Source organism: Nanorana parkeri, unplaced genomic scaffold (genome assembly GCF_000935625.1).
Source record: "Nanorana parkeri isolate BGI_ZX_2015 unplaced genomic scaffold, ASM93562v1 scaffold71, whole genome shotgun sequence".
Lineage (NCBI taxonomy): Eukaryota > Metazoa > Chordata > Amphibia > Anura > Dicroglossidae > Nanorana > Nanorana parkeri.
Genome location: NW_017306339.1, coordinates 1,633,277 through 1,639,370, shown reverse-complemented (window position 1 = coordinate 1,639,370; position 6,094 = coordinate 1,633,277). Strand labels below are relative to the sequence as shown.

The window sequence follows — 6,094 nt, the reverse complement described above, 5'->3', positions numbered from 1 at the left end:
AAAAAGAGTGGGGGGGGGGGGGGGGGGGGGTCTTTTACAAATGCAGCAGTTGAAAATCAAATCAATGGGAAAAATTGCAAAAATGGCGTGGCCAGTTGACGTGCAAAATGTTCCGGAGGGCTTGGCAGTGAGGGGGTTAAATACCAAATCCTATGTAAAAATGTGTTTTTGCTAGGATATGATGGGCTGATTTAAAGTGAACATGGCTTCATCTTTTTTATGGCGCTCAGTGAACATTACCGTTACTTATAGTCCTTTATTCAACCCTATAATCTGCTTCATGTAGAGGGGTACAAGGGTCTATATATTCATATTTTGTATCTAGATAATAATAAAGTGTATGCTTACAGGCCTGTCAGCGCCAAGACAAGACCTTTGGGAGTCCGTGATGTTTTGCCAAACAACCGCCAACTATATGAGATAGTTTTAACGTATAACTTCCATCAGGTGAGTAGTGAGTTGTTGGAAGGATTAATACTAAGAAAAAAATATATATTCCTTTACTTGATTTATATTGCTTGTGAGCTGGGTTATTAGTTTAAGGTGGGTACTGGTTAGAAAAATGTTTCAACAACGTTACATTTTTGTGATTTTTTTTTTTTTTTCTTCTTTAAACTCCTATTCCTTGAATTCCGCTATAAAATAGGAATGAATAGCTCATTAAAAGTAGAAATAATCACGGTTTGCTGCAATACTCCATCCAATTTGTCTGATTATTGAATATAAATTGGCATGAATTCTGTGTGTGCAACTTCATGAGCTCTACACATCCAAGCAAGCTGACTATATCATCCTATCTTACAATGTGAAGGATTGCAATCATTGCCTGGTCTATGTTGTCATTATAATATATTACATTTTGTATGCAAAGCTCAATCGTTATCTGATTACAATAAAAAAAATTGGATTTTTTTACAACCGTAAATGTTCATGTTTTTAATTTAAGCCTAAAAGTGGAGAAGTCACGCCCAGCTGCCCGTTGCTTTGTGAGTTGTTGTATGAATCCGAATTTGATAGCCAGTTATGGATTATCTACGACCAGAACAAAAGACAGATGGGATCAGGAGATGCCTACCCACACCAGGTATAGTATGGGAGAGGGATTCCTGGCACCTTCTTGACATATGTTGTAATGAAATTGGGTGTTTCCTTACCTGTGAAGCCACTTGCTGAACTCTTGGTAAATATATTTAAGGGATTCGGCTCTTTGGCAATCCGATAGTTGAAGGGGGTGGTCAGGATGTGCTTCCTCTACATCTTATCAGACACCTACTGTTTCGTTTTCCGTGTGTTGTGTTCGGTTTGTGTATTCTTTGACATTTGGGGTAGAGCTTAACCCCATAATGATGGAAGGGTAAAACAAACCTTGAAACATGCCTTAATGCCTCGACATGCCATTTTTGCACGTGTTAGTTATAACTGTACATATCTTTTCAACTACTTGGTGTAGGTTATGTTTTTCCCAGTCTCCTGTTTTAGACTTTTGCTGTGTCATATTTGCCAAAACCATGACCCACCACCACATAGCGATGCCACATATGTGTGCATTATATGTTCTTTTGTAGCTGTAGTAGGTCCCAATGCTGACCTAGATCAGGCCTAAATTATCAGGTAGTGATCACTGTGACAGCCAGTCATAGGCTATTACAGTGATCGTGAACCAGTCCTCCCCACTCCCCCACTCTGGTGCACCCTAAGCATTAGTATGAGACCCGAGCTGTCACCGGCTCTCTGTGCTGGAGGCATGCTTGTCGTGTGCATTAGTATGAGACCCGAGCTGTCACCGGCTCTCTGTGCTGGAGGCATGCTTGGGGGGTGCATACAGCACAAATGTATGTGTGCATATATGCAGCCCCACAGAAAAAAAGGAAGGGATTAAGCACAGCAATGCAGTGAGAAGACCAAGTATGTGCATTAACTCATTGCAACCAGATTTTAGCTTTGTAGTGGTCATATGAATAAAAGATCACTCGTAATTTTGTTTCTATGGGTTACTGCACTTTGCTTTTTCCCAGTTGTTGGGAAGGGACAATATGGTCTCCAGTTTGGTTGCTCCTTTTCTGGGTGCACGCACACTGGTGTCTGGATTGTGTTTGCATTACATTTGATTTGTGTTCTGTATATTTGCCATAAACCTAGTTTTACATACTGCTACATTGCTACACTAGTGTGCAAACCAGATTATATTTCTATTTCTGTGCTTTGATACAAAACAGCATGTTCATAACTGCTATATCAGCTGGTAATTCTAGATCTAGATTCTGCGGTAGGGCTAACATTGCCTCGAGAAGAAAGCAATCTGGTGGGGGTCTAGAGAATGAAGTTCAACGACATGATGATTGATCTTCTGATTTTGTATTTCAGTATTCTGTGAAACTTGAAAAAGGCGATTATACAATCCGAATGCAGGTCCGTCATGAGCAGATATCTGAATTGGAGCGATTGAAAGACCTCCCTTTTGTGGTTTCTCATAGAATGTCAAGCACTCTGAGTTTGGAAGTTTATGAAAGTCACAGTTTGGCTCTTTTGGGAAAGAAAAAGGTCAATACAATAACTTTGCCACCAAAACACAGCCAGCCGTTCTTTGTCACAATGTTGCCTGATGATAAGTAAGTAGGCAGTTAGCAAACCATGCATCTTTATAATGGAATTTGATATGGCTTCATTATGTTTTACTGAGGGGGGGGGGGGGGTTCACAGGTAGTGATTACTGAGACAGCCAGTCATAGGCTATTACAGTGATCGTGAACCAGTCCTCCCCACTCCCCCACTCTGGTGCACCCTAAGCATTAGTATGAGACCCGAGCTGTCACCGGCTCTCTGTGCTGGAGGCATGCTTGTCGTGTGCATTAGTATGAGACCCGAGCTGTCACCGGCTCTCTGTGCTGGAGGCATGCTTGTCGTGTGCATTAGTATGAGACCCGAGCTGTCACCGGCTCTCTGTGCTGGAGGCATGCTTGGGGGGTGCATACAGCACAAATGTATGTGTGCATATATGCAGCCCCACAGAAAAAAAGGAAGGGATTAAGCACAGCAATGCAGTGAGAAGACCAAGTATGTGCATTAACTCATTGCAACCAGATTTTAGCTTTGTAGTGGTCATATGAATAAAAGATCACTCGTAATTTTGTTTCTATGGGTTACTGCACTTTGCTTTTTCCCAGTTGTTGGGAAGGGACAATATGGTCTCCAGTTTGGTTGCTCCTTTTCTGGGTGCACGCACACTGGTGTCTGGATTGTGTTTGCATTACATTTGATTTGTGTTCTGTATATTTGCCATAAACCTAGTTTTACATACTGCTACATTGCTACACTAGTGTGCAAACCAGATTATATTTCTATTTCTGTGCTTTGATACAAAACAGCATGTTCATAACTGCTATATCAGCTGGTAATTCTAGATCTAGATTCTGCGGTAGGGCTAACATTGCCTCGAGAAGAAAGCAATCTGGTGGGGGTCTAGAGAATGAAGTTCAACGACATGATGATTGATCTTCTGATTTTGTATTTCAGTATTCTGTGAAACTTGAAAAAGGCGATTATACAATCCGAATGCAGGTCCGTCATGAGCAGATATCTGAATTGGAGCGATTGAAAGACCTCCCTTTTGTGGTTTCTCATAGAATGTCAAGCACTCTGAGTTTGGAAGTTTATGAAAGTCACAGTTTGGCTCTTTTGGGAAAGAAAAAGGTCAATACAATAACTTTGCCACCAAAACACAGCCAGCCGTTCTTTGTCACAATGTTGCCTGATGATAAGTAAGTAGGCAGTTAGCAAACCATGCATCTTTATAATGGAATTTGATATGGCTTCATTATGTTTTACTAGGTGGAACTAATACGCAGAAACCTTGTCTGCTCGCTCTCATTTTTTGTTTGCCTTTTTTCTCTGCTATGTGTTCCTATATTGTTGTCAGTCTTTCACTCAAGGTACTAAAATAGTGTTCAGAGCTCAGAAGATCTTGCTTTATCTTGCCCTCTTTCTTCTTGTCTAACTGTTTTAGTGAGGCCACTTATTGTATTGAGTTATCACTCAATACAAGAGACTGGGTGGCAGACCACACTTGTTTTTCCAAGCTCTAGGCTGAAGTTCTCACCCTAGAATTTGGGGCAGTCTATAAGATAATTGAAGATATGTGCAGATTCCTCTAGTGTTTTTATTTAACGTCTGGTGTCAGTCGGTTTGTTTTAGTTCCCTTTTAGGTAACCAACTTAATGCGGCTAGAAGTGTATTAACTGTTAGACACATTTTCTTTTTACTTACATTTTTAAACATTTTTTTTTTAACGTTATTTTGAAAATAATGTTATGTATATATTTTAGAAATAAAGTTTAAGCATGGCCATTCAGTTCAGGCACCTATAACTGCTTGCATTTAAAGGAGAATTATGAGCGAGTGATTTTCACAGGTCGGCTCAGATCGGGAAGTGAGCGAACACATACCGTCGCTCGCTTACTTCTCGATCTACCCCTGCAGAGAGCCGTGACTGTCACGCACGGCTCCCTGCAGGGATACTCCCCCTCCCCTGTCCGATCCTCCAGCGCTGACCGGACGGGGGAGGGAGTGGGCACAGCTGGCTCTGCCTCTGGATAGGCAGAGCCAGCTGTCAATCCCGCAGTTGGGTGGATCCAGACAGTATTGTCGGGCTCTGTCCCGGCTGCGGCGCCTCAGTATACCGCGAGCTGTTGCTCGCTGTATACTGATCTTTGGGTCACGGGAGAACACTAGTTTGTGTTTTCCCGTGACCTTTAGGAGAACTATGGGGGAAAAGCCCTGGCCCCATAGTTCTCAAGTCTACAAATGCAACCTAGATAATATTTATAAGTCACTATTGATTTCCACAAATAGAACTACATTTATTCTCAGTGAGTTCTGGTGAAGATGTCAGAACGCTTGCCTATAAATGATTAGTAGATCTAGGAAGGAGGAGGATAGAAGAATAGTAACCACAGTGTTATGAAGGAGGAGAGAAGAAAGGTAAACCTTGTGCTTTGGTTCCTCTGCTGATAAGGGTATTTTGGAAATGTTCTTTCTTGCAGTTTAAGCTATCAGTGTGGCAGTGCTAGCAGATGCTGTGCGGCATTTGGATGTTACAGGTTTAGAGCACTTCACTATTTCTCTGGAGTGAAAGGAACCAGAACAACCCAAGGGCTTTTAATTGAATCGGGAAACAAGTATGAAAGTCCACAAGGGCGTTCATTGTGTGCAGCCAAACACAGACAGGGATTGGGCCTTGTACAAGCATCAGTGTACATGATTCCTAAATTACATCAAACTGCTCTTCAGTCATAAATTCTTCAAATTGCCTTACACAAAGGGGCATGTCTTAAAGTATGATGTCTTGGGTGCAGTGAGTAGGGCTTATTTGTGCAATGTTGCCCTTATGTGCTCTTGCTCAGCATCAGGGCAGCTTGTGTCTGGAGATTCATGTTTCACCCCTGTCTTCTGTTCAACAGAATACCTAAAGGTGCTGGGCCAGGCTGCTACCTCAGTGGCACTCTCACACTGTCCAAGACAGAACTTGGCAAAAAAGCGGTGAGTAGAAGTTTTTTGTTCTATTTTTATCACCATTGCTGCAATATAGCTAACTGCAGTATATTTTTCATGCATCTTCCAACTGGTAAAATATAATTCTGCTATTCTCTCCTCCTTTTGTTAGAATTGTACTTATGTCCACGGGATTTGGCCATGTTTTAAGACATTTCTGGGATCATTCAGAATTCATTGGTAGGCGCATTTAACCTGCAGCTGACCTCCCTTATACTGCATCAGCCTGCTTGGAGCTGTTTGCATTCCCATTTACTTACATGGTGAGAAATGTAGTTTGGGTGCAAACCAAAAGTGCCATTTCTACCACATAGCAAACACACTCCAGTTGCCTGGTCTGCCCTATGTTTGTGTTAAGCCCTGAATCCCTGGGAGCCCTGAAATCCAAGTTTAAGTGGGTGTTTATTAGGTTAGAGTCCTTAACCCGTGCTGTAGCTTTAGTTTCTGGCATCAGCACCTTCTGAAGTGCAGATCTGGAACAAGCACGGAAAGTCAGACTTAAGTCTGAAGTCCTTATCTGCACACAAGGTCATCTACTTAGATTGTT

The 6,094-nt window shown here is 41.9% G+C and overlaps 1 protein-coding gene across 2 annotated transcripts in view; it reads left to right on the top strand.

Annotated features, from left to right (window-relative positions):
- TPP2 (tripeptidyl peptidase 2) overlaps nt 1–6,094 on the top strand; it is a 55,439-nt gene that overhangs the window by 27,639 nt on the left and 21,706 nt on the right. For both annotated transcript variants that reach the window (XM_018576617.1, XM_018576616.1), the window contains exons 20-23: nt 351–447; nt 947–1,084; nt 2,365–2,609; nt 5,457–5,535. In XM_018576617.1, the coding sequence (XP_018432119.1) occupies nt 351–447; nt 947–1,084; nt 2,365–2,609; nt 5,457–5,535 (559 nt within the window). The remainder of the gene's footprint in view (nt 1–350; nt 448–946; nt 1,085–2,364; nt 2,610–5,456; nt 5,536–6,094) is intronic.